This window comes from Rutilus rutilus (genome assembly GCF_951802725.1).
Source record: "Rutilus rutilus genome assembly, chromosome: 20".
NCBI classification, from domain to species: domain Eukaryota; kingdom Metazoa; phylum Chordata; class Actinopteri; order Cypriniformes; family Leuciscidae; genus Rutilus; species Rutilus rutilus.
The window spans coordinates 21371160-21387334 of NC_140225.1; the positions used below are offsets into that span (position 1 = coordinate 21371160).

General features: G+C 37.6%; 1 protein-coding gene across 3 annotated transcripts in view; it reads right to left on the reverse strand.

Annotated features, from left to right (window-relative positions):
- Nucleotides 1-16175, reverse strand: part of ppp2r5eb (protein phosphatase 2, regulatory subunit B', epsilon isoform b) — a 31035-nt gene that overhangs the window by 10470 nt on the left and 4390 nt on the right. Inside the window, exons 2-3 of one of the 3 annotated variants that reach the window (XM_084392427.1) lie at nucleotides 9039-9166; nucleotides 331-527 (exon numbers count right to left, since the gene is read on the reverse strand). In XM_084392427.1, the coding sequence (XP_084248553.1) occupies nucleotides 331-456 (126 nt within the window). In that variant the 5' untranslated portion in view covers nucleotides 457-527; nucleotides 9039-9166. Of the gene's footprint in view, nucleotides 1-330; nucleotides 531-4339; nucleotides 4436-9038; nucleotides 9167-16175 lie in introns of those variants that run through there. The other 2 variants (XM_084392428.1, XM_084392429.1) reach the window with 2 other exon arrangements.

A 16175-nucleotide genomic window follows, 5' to 3' on the forward strand; every position in this document is an offset into this window, starting at 1 on the left:
TAACGATATTACTGTTATTATACAGTCATTTTGATCAAATCAATGCAGTGAGCACAAAGGCATCTTTAAAAACATCTTTCAAAAAAAATCTCACCAACCCCAAACCTTTGAGAGGTAGTAATCCTGTACATAAAAAAAGTGCAAACCAGACGACTCATTCCTAAATGAGCAGCCAGAATAAGTTTCAACTGACCAGATTTCATGTCCATTGTCAAAAGTCTGACTTTCTGACTGATTATTGAAATCCAAAGTCAGATTATACCATTTAGGTAAATGTATGAATCCTGTCCACAGACAGATGATGCATGTTCAGGTGACTTTTTCACTCACCATTTTGACGACCTCTGGGTAGGCCTGTTCTGTGAGGTATCCTCGGCTGACTGTGACATAATCGACGAGCTCATTGAGGGTTGAGCGCTTGTATTCTTTCATCTTCAGGTCTGAGAGAGTGTCCATGAAATCAAAGACAGCACAACACTGCTGAAGTTTCTTCAGGAACAACTCCGGCTGCTCCTGAGCAGAGACGTCTGCGCGCAAACAAACACACACACATGAGAAACATGAAAAAAGGTTCAAAAATGCCCTGCTGAAACTTCTCTTCGCGATAAAAGGTTCAGGGTGTACTTCCATACAAACACCACCTGACTCGGATAATGCTCGAGAGAAAAGCTAATAAGGGGAATCGTTTTAGTGTGCAAACTTATTAAACACATGGCCAGACAAGACAAAAGATCCCATTTCTATTTAATGAATAGAGGAAAAGATTTGAGGATGTGAGGATTACACCAGGTCAGTCATCATACGTCACAATAGGCAGTTTTCCATTATCCAAGAACTGATTCAGATATATAAACGAGTTCAAAACCAATTTGCTGACATAAATCGCACACATGAGACTGTAGTGAATCTTCTTAATAGTGCATTGGAATGGGGAACACAATAAAATTTTGACCTTATTGTCAAAATTTGCATATTTAATGGGACAGTTCATCCAAAAATAGAATCTATCATAATTTACTCACTGTTATTTCTTGTGTGATCCTGTTTTATGTGTATGCTTGTTTGCTGCAACCAAATTGCCTTCGGGAAATGAATAAAGATGAACTGAACTGAACTGAACTGAACTGATGGCAGAACGCTGATTTAGAAGCACTTCAGTGCTGTGGTTTGAGAATTGGACCCACTAGTTTGGTTGGGTTAGTTGGGTTAGTTGGGTCAGTACCACCTGACAGATAGCATTTGAACCATCACCATCATTTAGCAATGACAATAAAAACACCCCATTAAATTGTTGGATGAGCAGTTTCCCTCACTGAGACGATGTATTTCCTATAGAACATTGAGTTCTCTTGCGTACTTGAATGGACAAAAACACAAAATGATGCAAATTCCAGTTTTGTTGAGTATCCTCGTAAGCACAGCCTTAAAGGAGTTAAAAATAGTTAAATGAACGCAAACAATTGTGTGTCAGATCCACGTCATGTAAAAGTGACAGCAGCCTAATAAACCTGCTGCTGTCTGTGATAACTGTGAATAAAATAACAAAAGAAATCTGAGAAAATCACTCCCTGCTCTTGACTGAATAACTTTTGTAGCTTTAATAAGGATTAATCTATATTTAATTTATAATTTATGCAGTGAAGACTGTGAAGTGTTTGATAACTTTATTCAATTTCTGTATATTTCCAGTTGGGTAGGTAAAAATTTGAACCGTACCGCCTCAAAATAATAATAATAAAAACTTAGCCCTGATATATTAAAGGCACAGCTAAATGTGACATGTATTACAATAGGCTTACAGTATGTGAAGATTGTTTTAAGTTCTCTTAAATTAAATGTTGTTACTTTTTTTAAATCCAATAAATGTTAAAATCAATAGCTTTCAATTATACTGTAATGTTGAATGGCTATAATTAATGGCTAAAATTGAGAAAGGAAAACTACTTGTAATAGAGACATCAGTATTGGTATCAGTGATTGATACTGGCCTTCATTCATAGTGCTTAGTAAAAAGATGCCAACAAACAAATATTTAAAATATAGCCTACTGTATGTTGTTTCTACATCATTTTGGACATTAAATGTGAAAGTATTACAACATACAAATATATTAAAACCTTTAATGTAAGGGCGGTTAATCGTGATTAAATACAGAAAAATGTTTGCTCGCCAGAATGGAAGTTTTTTGGATTCCGCGAAAATGAAAAGGGACTTTTTTCCGATCAACAGTGAAAGGGGGCAAAACCACCAACATGTTCACCCACCTCATTATATGTTATCCTGCAGATTTAGCCACTGTACAAAAAAAGTTTTTTAATCGACTGACAGCACTAATAGTTACATATAGTTCCAATATATATAGTTATATATATATATTGGAACCAAACCGTGGTCCGCTATTTGAAAAGCTAAGAGATGTGATATTTCATACAAACTTGGATTAAAGGTTCAAAAGATGATAGCTGGACACCAATCACTGAGTTAAACATGCAATGTAATTAAGATCATGTGCCTTACAATTGTTTTAAATATCTATTGTTGCATAATGCCTTCTGTTTCACATTGTATACAGGTATAATTGTGCAGCATGTAGGAAGCAGTCTCAATTCTCAATCTAGTCATGGAATAATAGCCACAAAACTCCAATTTTGACATCACGAGATCTTTACCATACAAAAAGCAAATGGCTTCTACAAATGACGTGCAAGACTGCACAACTTTAAATGAAAATACAGAACCAACACAGATATACAGAAATTTGACAGATCAACTTTCTCTATGAAAAACAACACCGGGTCCACAGAATGTTGCATTTAAACCTGAACAACCAGAAGTCAAGAAGAGCAGAGAATATTCAGATCAGCCGTTTTCTGTAAATGTCCCACATCTAGAGGAAAGACATCTGCACCACTGCTTAATTTAGACACACTCACAATGACAGTCATTTTGGCTCAGGTGATTCAATCACTTGCAGTTATTTTCCATGTGTGTCCAGATTGATTGCCTGTTCGTTTAACAGTCTGGTCAGTCCACAAAGCAAAAGGTTTTGAGATATTAAAGATACGCTTTAGTAAAAGGTCTGAAGCGTGATAAACTAAACAGAAGGTGTGCAGTGAGGTCTTCTGAGACACTAAAGAGAAACAGATCTCCAAGATGCAGGGACACATTCATATAAGGTGACGCCTCGTGCTGCTGTACAACACACACACACACACACACACTTTAAAAACATGGGTGGGGAAAACCCCCACTTCGATGGAATGGTGGTCTTGGATTACATTAGAGAGGCTGTTTGTTTGTTTTAAAATGCACAGAGAGAGAGAGAGAGAGAGAGAGAGAGAGAGAGTGAGTGTGCTGGTTACAAAGTTGTGTGTCTAGTTACTTGCACAGAAGTAATGCATGTGCAAGAGAGTGTGTGTGTGCGTGAGTTGTTCCGACAGGTGACTTTTACAGAGCCAGAGACTGAGAAGGAAATGTACTGTATGTATTTAATGCAAACGTGCGCACGCACACACACAGTTCCCTGAATCTAAAGGGTCTTTTTCACTTGGGCATGAAACAGCAAGTCTGCAGTTCCAATTTGTTTTAACTTATTTGTAGTGATGCACAGATTTTAACGTTTGGCCATTACAAAAAGCTAAATCTAATATAATAAATTAAATTGTCTTAAAATGTTACAACTGAATTTAGGCATTACAACATTATAGTAGTACTACAGTATGAAAAATGGATATTCATTTTGAGGTTTGCCAAGTATTACTATTAAACAGTGTTATTAAATATTAGTGTTTTTTTAAGAACTTTAAATGAGCATTAGCTGAAGGTAAAAACTAAATTGACAAATAGAGAAAATGAACAATGAAAACAATTAAATATGCAATATCGGCCATATAAGAAATGAACAGATTTAAGTAAAAAAAACAGTTAATAAATATAATTGCTATTATTGACCAATAACCAATATTGGTTGGCGCCATTTATTATTATAATGCACAAACACGCAAAGCACAAGGATATCAAAAGAAGTATGGTCTTATCGGGTAAATAATTGAGTTAACTAAATCCCAAATTATTTACCAGAGTGATTCGTTTATGAAATGGGCAGTATTTTCATTTTTGAGTGCAGTCAGACAGGGCAACGCTATAGCAACACGGCTACAATACAGATTTTTACAGTATAGCTGCAGATTGAGCAAGCTGAAGTGACACTCCTGGATAGCTGGTTCTAACCACACAGAGTTACATTCAGCCCCCAAAACACCAAACAACATGCTTAACGACAGACATCAACAGAATGACAAAAATACACCATGACCACCCTCGCTTCTCCATCACTCACTCAGACGTCGTTCGCTCCAAGGAAAGGATTTAAAAAAGAAAAATCACAGGTGACTGTTTGCAAGCCTCGTGCGTGTGTGTGTTATGTGTACAGTGCACAGAGCTAGAGCTCCACAGAGGAACCCATGAGATCAGGTGTCGGAGCTGAGCCCACGGAAACACGGACTGTGTCTAACGTTCTATTTTCTGCCTTCCTCGTTTTAAACTCAAGCCCACAAGGTCAGAGGCACAGCGCAGACCATGATGACTTGTCTGTGTGTGTTACACTTTACAGGCCTCGCTGTTGGACAACTCGTTGGGCTGGAAATGTATCTATGGCAGCCAGAACACGTGGCTCAATAACACAAGAAACAGACCACACAGACTGAGACTCTATAACTGCAAATGAGAGTTTATAATTAAAAAAACATCTACTTCCTATGAAGTATATTTTTCAAGATCTCATTTCTCATTTTCACTAAACTAGTCATGGAGAAAAGTAGTCAACTTGTTGGCGAAGCACTGTTTACCTCATGTAAAATGACATGTCGCGCAGCATCAGCAGTTTGACGGCCAGCTGGAGAAAGTGTCCCACGCAGCTGAGAAACAAAAGCTTGCATATCTCTATTGATGCTGCTTGTGGTGTCACATCCCACTCACTTATAGTTTATGTTCACCGGATAACATTTGGTTTGTTTTGAGAGTCTCAGGCAGTTTGTACAGAACCACCCAAAAGTTTGGGGTCAGTAATTTGTTTTTATTAAGCAAGGATGCATGAAATTGATCAAAAGTAATAGTAAAGACTAGTAGTGTCACAATATACCGGTATAGACCCCTTTTGTGCCGACGTCACAATTACGTCACAGCGTTAGCTGGAGGCAAAACAAACGGAAAACTGGAGGTGGCTACATAATAAGGAGCTTAAATGATTATTATTATTGTTATTAAATGTCATCTTGTTGTGTTGTTGGGTGCAAGAATCGACGGAGTACAGGCTCCAATTTGAAATTTTAGCGCATAATGTTTTCCAAATTATTGTGACTATTTGTGAATCATCTATGATTGTATACATTGTTTTGATTGATTGTGACTGGACTTTTTGAAGAACCTGGTAAGAAAGTGTAATCAAATACATAGCTAAAAAATGAATATGCTGTATCTGGAATTTTTATTTCTAGAAAATATTCACATCATTAAAATTGCACCGTAATGTCGTCTTCTGTCTGGCCTTGGCGCTGGCTAGGCAGAACTGTGGATCGTAGGCTACCACACAAGTCTTGTACGTGACCATTTAGTACAGTTATAGGCATCTAAAGCTTTATATGCCCTCAGTTTCTCTTTACCCTCGGTTTCTCTATCAGGTAGGTGTAGAAGTCAGGCCACTCAACCGGAGTAGCGTCAACGTTAATCCTGTCAGATGGTCCATCCATTGAATGAGCGTGTATGCCGGGTCAGCCAATCCGGGATGTCCGTTAAAATTAACTTTTGCAAATAACAATCGAGGTCCTGGACAGTGAGTGACCTTGCACATTAAGATAAAATCGGATTTTCTCCAGTCATTGTTAAAAAAACAAGCTAACGAAACTTGCACACTAACGTTAGTGAAGCGGCCAGAGGGATCGTTCTGCCACCACCTAAGCTCCGCCCACAAAAAAACGTCACCATGTTTACCAACTGAAAAGGGGTCTATAGACGATAACTGATATTTTAAAAATGAAATATTGTTATAGTTTATAGGGGTGTCACAATATACCGGTATCGGCGATCACCGTAATATTTCAAATGAATAGTACACGTACAGTATGATAAAATGGCACATCAATTCTCTATCGCTAGTATCTGGTTGACATCCCAATGTACAGTAGGTGTCAGTATTGCACATTAATGCTGGTTGCACCTGTAATAAAACAAAATCAGTCACACACAGCGTGCAGTTGCCGTGTAAAAAAAAAAAAAAAAAAAAAGTTGTACATTTATTCCAAACATCTTTAGAGAGAAGTATTTTTTGTCTATTTTTACCCCAAATAGGGCAATGTGAGCATTACGGAGCGCTAAACTCTCACATGTAATTTGTTTCATTCATACTCGACGCCGGAGGGCGTCCCAATATATTCCATTGCAAATGAAAGCTGTTCCTTTGAACTGTATTCATCAAAGAATCCTCAAAAAAAGTTTCACAGGTTCCATTGTTTTCAACATTGATAATAAAAAGAAATGTTTCTTGATCACCAAATCAGCATATTAGAATGATATCTGAAGGATCATGTGTCACTGAAGACTGGAGTAATGATGCTGAAAATTCAGCTTTGCCATCACAAGAATAAATTAAGTTTCAAAATATATTACAATAGAAAAGCTATTTTGAATTGTAAAAATTACTGTTTTTACTGCATTTTTTATCATTTAAATGCAGCCTTGGTGATCATAAGACTTGGTGAGCATAGGCTTTAAAATCTTACTGACCTGTGATCATGATCTGTGACTAGTCAACACAGACTCAACAAAGAATCAACAAGTGTTGAAACTAATAGGTAAAGTCCTCAATTCTTTTCTAAAGGTCCAGTGTTGACAGATAAGAGGAAGTGAGTGGACTAAACACTAAGTGCGACACACCACATCACTCAATGCCCTTTAAAAGCTGCAAATCTCTTTAGGAAAGCATGACAGTGATGACAGTGCCATCTACTGTTTGATAGCTTTATCCAAACGACATGCCATTTTACATGATCTGCTGCTGTCTGACTTGCTTTTGTTCTTTCCCCCTTCGTGATTATTTTCATTGTTCATTTCTTAAAGGAACAGTTTACGCAAAAACGTAAATGTTGTCATCATTTACTCACCCTCATGTCACTTTGGTTTGGTCACCACCTGCATTCTATATCACAAAAATATATATTTTGTGTCCCGCAGAAGAAATAAATAAATAAGTACAGGTTTAGAATGCCATGAGGGTGAGTAAATGATGACAGAATATTCATTTTTGGGTGACTTACTCCTTTTTAACTCTGACACATCAGCATGGCAAATTTTTAGCAATGCATTTTTATACTTGCTACAAATTCTCTTTACAAAAAAAGTGGAAAATTATATGGCTATAATGTCCATAAATAACTATGCAAAACATCAGAATGTAGTAGTCAGCGCATTCTTCCTCAGACTTTCAAGAAAATTTTTTGCAAATTTGACAAACCCTCATCTACGTCAGCCAGCTAGATACCATTACCCTGATAACAAATCAGCAGCCCAATGTAGAATACATCACAGAACACCAAATGTTTAATAGTCTGCATGGCTGGCATAAAATTAGCCCAAAAAGACCAGTGACTGTTGCCAATGAACAGGTCTGAAACGTTCACCTTTTTTGAGCCACACAGTAACACTTGAGGTTGGAGAGATTTAATACTGTTTTAGAGATCAACTTGATATTCTGCAAATGAACAGCCCTAGATTTGCATCCTTCAACACTTACTGATGCATGTTCCCTCTCTACTTACGGACTGTGAGTGAGTGGCACTAAGGGCCGGCCCCGACGGACAAGTATAGCCTTTAACACTGAATGAAAACTGAGTTTTTCAGAGGTCAGAACACAAACAAAATATATACATTATAAAAAAAAACGAATAAATATAAAATATAGCAACAAACTGAAACACTAAAACAATATGGACAATTAGGCAACAGCCTAGCCTACCTGACTAACCCTCTCTATTTTTTTACTCTGATTTTAATCTTTGCATATTATGAGAAAGGAATGTTTGTCCACGTTGTCGAGGAGAAGTGAGCTCTGTGTCTTGCTCACAATGATGCCAGCCTTTGAGAAAATGTGTGATGGCACAGATGTGGAAATCAAGTTAAACATGTGCAGTAAGCGTGGTACTGATTTAACTTCCACAATCTGCAAAAACACTTAGAAATGCGCCTAATATTGGTGCGCGTTTATCTACATTAGACCGAGCGGCCATGTAAAGTGGTTATTAGCTAACGTTAGACTTCTACTAACGTGTATAATAAGTCATGTTTGAGGCCACACATCTTTTTGTGGTCATTCTTTACCCTGTTGAAATTTTCTGCTCGACATCTTGCCGCGTGGACCAGATATGTTCAGTATCTGTCACTGTGTGACTTCGCCAATTCATGTGAAGTCATTTCAGTGACTAACCGACTAATTAAAATTTAGTCGACCAAGCATCTTCTCGTCGACTAACGTTCAGTCAACTATTAAGGCGCAGCCCTACTACTTTCTATATGGACTTGGATCTCTGTAACAGCTCTGTACACTGTCTAGTCAACTTGCATTAAACATTATTAATAACACATTATTTAACAAATACACATCAACTGCTAATGTACAGTCAGCAACAAAACATTATGTAAAGATACATATTTTGGCTACCTTGCAATCTCAAAGCCAGCTTATTATATTTCATGATTGATTATTGTTGTCCTCATGCACATGACTGTTGCTAGGCTACCACGAACCTCATCTTTACTAAAGCATTACTGCATTAGCCCATCACATAACTCACGACACACACCATCTCTGTGACCTTTGAGGGAGCGACCCCTGGAGTGAGTGAGATGCTTTGATCCCTTCCCATAATCCTTACTGAGCATTCTGCAGGGGGCAAAGGTCATTGGAAATGCTTTTAGGCACTCCTTCTACCATAAATGAATAGATTTATCTGAAGCCAATGACTTTAATAACGCATCACAAGTGTTACCTATAAGCAATGTAGTGACAGTCTGACATGAAACAGGTGAGGTCTGACACCAGTGTTGTTGTCTGTTCTGGCGAAAGAACGATTGTATTTTGCATTCATTTATGACGAGAGGTAAACAGAGTAGGCCTCTGTGGGAGGGCGGTTACCTCGGCAACAGCCACTCAGACGCACTCTACAAATACTAAATCAACCTGTTTGACCACTGGACCCACTGATATGGACTCAAAGGTTATTTGGTCAAATAAGTCAGTCTCTTTAAACAAACCACGTTTGCAGCAGTGAAAACGAGCTACACTGCAGTTCTGAAAGGGCTGCACAATCACAATTTTTTATTTGATAATTAAATGTAACAACTGTTTTATAAGTCATGACAAACACATCATATTGTATGTAGAAAACTGACTCAAAGCAGTGCTTTTTATGATTACTTCTATATATATATATTTCTATTACTTGTTTTCTATTAAAGTCCCTCTGCGGTCAATAATTTGCTGATAAAAATGACATGTTTGAACCAGAAACTGATTCAGAAGAAGAAGAGGAAGAGCGAATTAGACAGGCTCGTCTAAAAGTCACCGTATCAGAATGGTAATGTGTTTTATGTATCGCTCTCTACAACGTTGGACACAGTGATGATTGATGTGATTAGCCTTTAGCTTGACTACGTTATCAAACAGCTAATAATGTGTTGCTAATGTTACACAAACCACGTTCCCGTTCGCATCTCAGAGTCAGACAGCAGCCCTCTAACAGTCAACATCCTTACAAACGCTTTGAACATCACAGAACGTCAGTGGAGGGAAGACGGGTTATAACACTCACGTTGACGGGATTGGTTACATGTTTGTGACGGTAGGAAACAGATATGGTTTCAAACCACGTTTTTGAGACTCTTTTTGGTTCACTGCAGTTAAGGAGAACATATTCAGCATGAGCAATGAATTTGCACATGGTTTGTCTTAAAGCATATTAAAAACACCACACACAAAAATAAAAACTTTTCTTTAACAGTTGTAGTTTAGATGCTTGTTTAACTCTAAAGGAAGAAGAGGAAAAAGCAAGTCAGAGCAACGGACAAATGTAAGGCACATGACTGCACACACACCCACGTTTCACTCCATTACACACACTCCACAAAAACAAGCTTGGCCAACTGAATAAACCTGTAAGCTCCAGCTCCACGATCACTTGTGCTCTCTGTGAAACAGACAGATTTGTGCACGTATATCTCTCTTTGTATAATTCTGAGACGGCCAGCAACAGCACCACAATTCTCAGGCAAGCTTTGACAGAGACAAAACATTTGATATGACTCTGCATCTCTGTGTTTTACCGCGCAGGTCTCGTTTCCTCCAGCAACGGAGGGTGATTCAACAGAAACATATCAATATTACAGTTGAAATCAACAGTATTTGCATATTATTCACTAGTGGATTTTGGAAAGAATGTCAGAACTGCACTTGTAAACGGTACGAGTAGTTACCCTAAACAAGCACAGACAAGTCGAGATGTACAACTCTACTATCTGACATTTTACCATCTTCCTGAAAAGTTTAACAAAGTCACTTCAAATAAATCACACTGCACTTACTATTTCTGCAGTGTGCAGCATGTACTATACTAATTTGCCAAACACAATACCATTTAAAAGTTAAAGGACAGTCATTTTTTACTTTATTATAACTTTATTTATAACTTAATTAACTTTCATTCAGCAAGGAAACATTAGATTGGTAATATTTCAAATAATGCTGTCATTTTGTAAATTCTTCATGGAATTTTTTTAAATCACGATTTCCACCAAAATATTAAGCAGCACAACTGTTTTCAAAATTGATAAGAAATGTTTCTTGAGCACCAAATCAGCATATTAGAAAGATTTCTGAAGGATCATGTGACACTGAAGTCTGGAGTAATGATGCTGAAAATTCAGGTTTGCCATTACAGGAATAAAGTACATTTTAAAATATATTAAAATAGAAAAACATAATTTTTTAAAAATTATAATGATATTTCACAATATTACTGTTTTACTCTACTTTTCATCAAATAAATGCAGTCTTGGTGAGCAGAAAATCTTAAGGCCATGACTAGGGTGGCCACAGACAACGTGCCTAACCCTTTAAAACATTCACTACACAAATATGAACTTTTAATAATATTCCAACTCATTTACTTTGAGCCTTCTGCAATTTATCTTTTATAATCATGGAACAGCTACTATAGCAAAAAAAGCTGCATAATCAAAATGTATCAAAGCAACTGCCAACATCTTTAAGGTATGAACATCCAATAAATCAGCTTGTCTCGCAAATTTTTTTATTCTACTACATATTTTCATAAAAACTTTTCTAGCCATAAATTCACCTGTTAATTTATTATCAATAAGACATTCCAAATAATTTACAGCATTCTTTGATTCTATTACAATATCACTGATCTTAACGGTTGGCATCCTTACTTAAAGTAAGTCATTCACTTACTTAAAGTAAGTTACTCATTTTTTTGTAAATTTGGAGTAGACGTGAAAGATATTAATAAATATGATGTTATTTCAGCCAGCGCACATAACTGTATTTTCTTCCTGTTTTCGGTCGAAGTCCACAGTAACCGATTGTCGAGTTCACACGCATAGGTTTAGTTACCTATGATCACACGCGTGAACTCGACAGTCGGTTACTGTGGACTTCGACCGAAAACAAGAAAATACAGGTATGTGCGCTGGCTGAAATAACATAATATTTATTAATATCTTTCACATCTACTGCAGTCAGATTCACCCGTGATCACTCTGAAGGAATCACTCACATTAGCTGTGCACTTGTAATGACACATCAAGGATGTTAAGAGGCTAAAATCAGGTTTAAAACTTGCCCCATTGAAGTCAACAGGGTGCAAATTTTAAAAAGAGGATAACATGGTGTAGCCAACACTGATTTTTGTCGTTGTTCTCTGTACTGACAGCTCAATGTTAAAATTGACCGGAGTTCTCCTTTAATCTCCCTCTAGACGTAAAAAGAATGGCCTCAGAAACGTTCATTATCCAAACCACAATTGGACAATTTCTTGTAACTGAAAAGACATTTTATCCTACAGGAACCCTTTATGTTGACGAAACACAAAAAATTCTGCATAATCAGCTTAAAGAAAAAGTTTCTCTGAACTTTAAGATGAAGATGTTCATATACCTTAAAGACTCAGATTTTAAAAGGAAAAATAAAGGACCTAAAATACAACCTTGAGGAACTTCTCTATGGCAGCATAGGGGTAGCGATATTCAATTTGAAATGTAATATGCAAAATGGCAATGCATTTCTGTATTTAAATTTACATTGGAGCAAAATGATCATTGAAATTCAATAATATAATTTACATTTGCTATTTCCTACACTAGTTTTAACGTATATAATTGAAACATATCTTAACGTTTTATAAGTTGCAAAATTAAACAGCATAGATATGTTTAACATGTTCAAGCAAAAATTGTAGCAAAATTAAAATTTTCTTAATTGGATTTACATTCACAGTTAAGATACTTGCAATTGCATTTTCATTAAATGCCCCGCAATGAATGTAGCGAAATTCAATGCGGAATTGAAAATGCAATCTGAGCTGATCAATCCTTGCATCAAGGCTTGGCCAGGTTTTGGAAACATGGCGGCGGCAGAGCTATTAAGAGCGAGGCATTTACTGGCAGAACGAAGTGTAGCAAGAACATAGAAATGTTAATGTTCCTGAAGATTATGTGCGTCCATCAGTAATAGAAGCAGTACGTAATTAGAACCATAGATATTTATGTTTAGAGCGTCTCGCAGAGAACACTCGAGCTTCTTATCATGAGCGCGGTCGTGCGTCTGCTGAAGTGCTGAAACAGCCGCGGAGCCACGAGTGAGTGGTGCTTTTCAACAGGTTACTTTACTCTCCGAAATAATCTTAGACAAGCTGTCCGAGATTATTGCTTGCTCTATCAGTAAGGTTGTATGTTTCTATTTATAACATCTTTTTGCAGCGTTAAGCAATGCAGCCAATCACAGACATATGTGTTGATTTCTTGACCGCAATGGCCAATCAGATGCATTTAAGTTAGAATCTACGCATCGCTCAAAACGCCGGGGTTTTTGTTCAGTGCTGAATTGCCACAGCCATATCACCCTGTAGCCCAAGACTGGTTGCCCACTGAAGCGAAGCAGGGTTGAGCCCAGTCAGTACCTGATGGGAAACCTCCTGGGAAAACTAGGTTGCTGCTGGAAGAGGTGTTAGTGAGGCCAGCAGGGGGTGCTCACCCTGTGGTCTGTGTGGGCCCTAACGCCCCAGTATAGTGAAGTGGACACTATACTGTAACATGCACCATCCTTCGGATGAGAAGTTAAAACGAGGTCCTGACTCTCTGTGGTCATTAAAATTCCCATGGCACTTCTCGTCAAGAGTAGTGGTTTAACCCCGGTATCCTGGTCAAATCCCCTCCATTAGCCCTTATCAATCATGGTCTCCTAATCATCCCCATCCACTGAATTGGCTCGATCACTCTCTCTCCTCTCCACCTATAGCTGGCGTGTGGTGAGCGCACTGGCGCCGTTGTACAGTGGCTGCAATCGCATCATCAAAGTGAATGCTTGAACACTGGTGGTGGTTGAGGAGAGATTCCCTGATATGATTGTAAAGCGCTTTGGGTGTACAGTAGTAGGCTGCATATGAAAGCACTATTTAAATGCCTCATTCATTCAATTCTGCATGCTGGCAAATCCTCTGATTATAACAAAGTGTAGCTATACAAGGTATTGATGAATGTCTCAGGACAAAAAGAGACACGAGTATAACGGTTCCTTCACTGCTCAGATTAAATTTTCTCCACTCCTCATCACACATGGAATTGATCACAAATGAGTAATAAAAGTCTCATATACAAAAGTCTTTGATTACTTTCATGTATTAAAAAACTAAAATACCCATCGAGTTCCTTCACACACACAAAAAAAAAAAAAAAAAAAAAATTTTTTAAAAAGAGTAGGCTATAAGCAGACTATCAGGCTGTCAGTTCAAATCTAGACTAAAAACACATCTCTTTGACCTAGCATACGCATAACACATTATAGACTTCTATAATTCAATGTTATGGCGCTTTTACATTACCAGTACCAGCTCAACTTGACTCGCCTCGTCTCGACTCGGCTGAAATTCCCGAAATTTTAACTAAATTTGTATTCAGATTGTGAATAGGTATTTGGGTAATAAAGAGAAAGCAAGAGAAGCCCTTCCCTTTATAACCACTAAGTCTGTCAATCTCTAAAGCGCAAGCTCACTAAATTCTGCACTCTCGTGAAAACTCCTTCATTGTACAATGATTCTCTTATTTACATTGTGTTTTCACTTTGTTGGTTAAAAAAAATGAATGAATGCAGTTTAAGTGGTGTTGGGGTTAGGGTTAGGGTTAGCGCATTCTTCTGACTAACTTACTGATTTGTAGGGCTGGGTAAAAAAATATCGATTTCTCGATTCTCATTTTTACGAACCGATATCGATTCTTAAAGGGGTCATATATAATGCGATTTCTTGTTTTCCTTTTTCTTTATTGTGTTATGTAGCTGATTGTGCATGTATAAGATCTGCAGAGTTACAAAGCTCAGTCTCAAACCTAAAGAGATATTCTTTGTAGAAGTTAAGGCTCAGCCACACCATCCTAAAACGCTTCGTTCAAACACGCCCCCACAAATCTACGTCAGTTTCATAACACCGCCCAAACGTATACGCAGAGAAAGGAAGCGTAACTTTTATTCTCGCTGTTTTATTGTTGCCGCCATGTCGTGAAGTCGCTGTGTTTTTCGTTGCGAAAGCCAAACTACTTTGTTTGGCCTAACAAAAGAGGACACAATTATAAAACAGTGGTTACGCTTTATTTATAACATTGTTCCAGAACAGTACAACTAATATTCGACTGTGTGCTGCGCATTTTTCGGGGGACTGTTTCCAGAACCTGGGAGAGTACAAGGCCAGCTATGCACAAAGGCTGATTCAAAAAAGTGTGGCAATTCCTTCTTTGCAAGCACAGTCTGGCGCTTCTGACTCACGTCAGTGATGTATGTATGTTTTCATATTTTAAGAATTTGCTACTGACTATTCAAACGCGAGTTTTGAGCAGTATAAAGTAGCCCTTGCTTGTCGTTTCTACGATCACAAATGCAGACATGGTTTTATGTTTACATAGTGTTCTTTTCCCAGTAGTGCGACGCGGCGCAACGTGTAAAAAGAAGTGATTATAATCAGTAATTATGTCCCCAATGAAATAAAACCTTAAAATCTGATAAGTTCTGGTCCAGTCGCGCTAGCAAAGTTGATCGATCAGCTTGGTCATCTGCATTTTGCGGATCAGATTCGGGCTCGAATTGACATTATCCCGTCATTATTGCTTTGGGAGCTGATGTTCCAAATATGGTTAGGGGCGTGACATTTCCGTCACTCGCTTAAGGTATTCGGGCCAATCACAATGTACTGGATCGCTGGCCAATCAGAGCACACCGCGCTTTTCAGTACGATGAGTTTTGTAAAAATCTACACGTTTCAGAAAGGTGGGGCATAGAAGAGCAATAATAAATGTAAAGTATGTGTAAAATAATTACTTTTTTTTTTAACCTAGAACCACATAAACACATTGCATTAAACCAAATACACAAAATAATGTTCTTTTTAGAACCATCATATGACCCCTTTAAATCCCAACAATCGATTAGTCTATCCTTTTTTCAGTTGATGAATGAAGGGAACATTGTAGTGCGCCTCCCATACAACAAATTCCAATAAACTTTGTGCTTTGTTACTTTACGAAACAAAGTCTCAGATTTCACATTATGTCCTTTTTATTATGAAATTCAAAAACTAAATACCGTTTTGGCACGGTTTAATGTGGCGTGACAGATTGCTGTAGCGTGAACTGATCATCTCCACCGCTTTAATACCAGTTACAGCGCAAAATAAACATGAATGAACATCTGAAGGTATGTTCAAATACAGTACAACTTACCTAAATCTGTATCATGTCACATGTAATGGCTAAATCAATGTTTCAAAAACAGTCAATAAAACAGTTTGTAAAGATAACGTCACGCATGTCACATACATTTACCGCAGAAAAAACATATTCGG